At 36.4% G+C, this 1,182-nt stretch overlaps 1 protein-coding gene across 1 annotated transcript; it reads right to left on the bottom strand.

Annotated features, from left to right (window-relative positions):
• Positions 1–381: 381 nt before the first annotated feature.
• Positions 382–876, bottom strand: LOC140873292 (uncharacterized). The gene has a single exon (XM_073276379.1). The coding sequence runs from the start codon at positions 874–876 to the stop codon at positions 382–384; it is 495 nt and encodes a 164-aa protein (XP_073132480.1).
• Positions 877–1,182: the final 306 nt, after the last annotated feature.

The raw sequence follows: 1,182 nt of genomic DNA, 5'->3' as shown, positions 1-1,182 counted from the left end.
AGAAATCACAACAATATAACACTATTTGCAAAAGTATCGATCGATCTGATCTCGATGTTAAGATTATCGATTTGGACTAATTAAGTTGACTCAACCCAAAAAATTAGCTCAGAACGAGGAAGATTATATCCAAGTTTCATACATACAAATCCCAATGACTTAATCCAACCGACGACATGTCAAATGAGATATCTAACAGTACTCATAGGGCGGGTTGAACGTGGGTCTGGAATATAATAATATACATTATGCATTAATTATTTTATGACGATATTCCAAATCACAAAAATAATTTGTTTATTTCATACAATCCATGTATGTTTAATTATTAAAACTATATATGTATGATTGCATAGCTATATATACCTTATTATAATTAGATTAAGAATTCCAGAGATAGAGACAAACAGAGACCACAGAATGACTCCCTCTAAATTCACTACACAGTGTGTTCCATCCCCATGCCTTTGCGCATCCCAGGCTAACTGAATACAAGTAAAACAATGGTGTTGTTGTTGATCGCGTGTTTCCGGATAACCAGGCTTTCATGGCATCTTCGTTGGGGTAATCCCTTCCCCCCTCACCACAAACATAATAATGATTAATAAACTTTCTGCTCCCCGGCGGATAACCACCCACGTATGGTGTTTCGCCGGACGCCGAAATTTCTTTCGCGATACTGAGTGCCGAGCTAGCCAGATCACGATCCCAGATCATCGGGGGGACTTTATGTTCTATTCGCACTTTGTTGTGTATTCGTAGCCATTCTCGTTTGCTCTTTTGGTTGGGACCTAATTCGTCGACGTTGGAGAATAAGGTGTGGCATGAGGCCAGTAATATTAATAGGGTTACTAGTGTAGTACTACTTCTTGTCATTTCTATTTCTCTATTTTTTGTGTTTTGATGATTTGCATTTCCAATGTGCATGTGTACGTGTGTGTGTGTATTTTATACTACACTTTTTTAGATGTACGTAGTTTGGTTTCGTCTTCTCGATTCATTATAAACAATTAATTAATGGGAATTAAATATTCATTAATGTTAATTGCGCCTTTAATGAAATTAATTGATCAGTGATATATAATAAATGGTGAACTTTATTAATGGCATGCATGTGATAATATTTATTAATGCATGATGCACGTGTGAGGTGACTGGATTTCATTATCCACAGCCTAGCTC

The sequence above is a fragment of the Henckelia pumila genome, unplaced genomic scaffold (genome assembly GCF_033568475.1).
Source record: "Henckelia pumila isolate YLH828 unplaced genomic scaffold, ASM3356847v2 CTG_525:::fragment_3, whole genome shotgun sequence".
NCBI classification, from domain to species: domain Eukaryota; kingdom Viridiplantae; phylum Streptophyta; class Magnoliopsida; order Lamiales; family Gesneriaceae; genus Henckelia; species Henckelia pumila.
Note: the sequence above shows the minus strand (reverse complement) of the source record. Positions and strands in the feature narration are given on the sequence as shown.

Coding starts and splice junctions, on each gene's coding strand:
- LOC140873292 (XM_073276379.1), bottom strand. CDS start 876: ATGACAAGAAGTAGTACTACACTAGTAACCCTATTAATATTACTGGCC.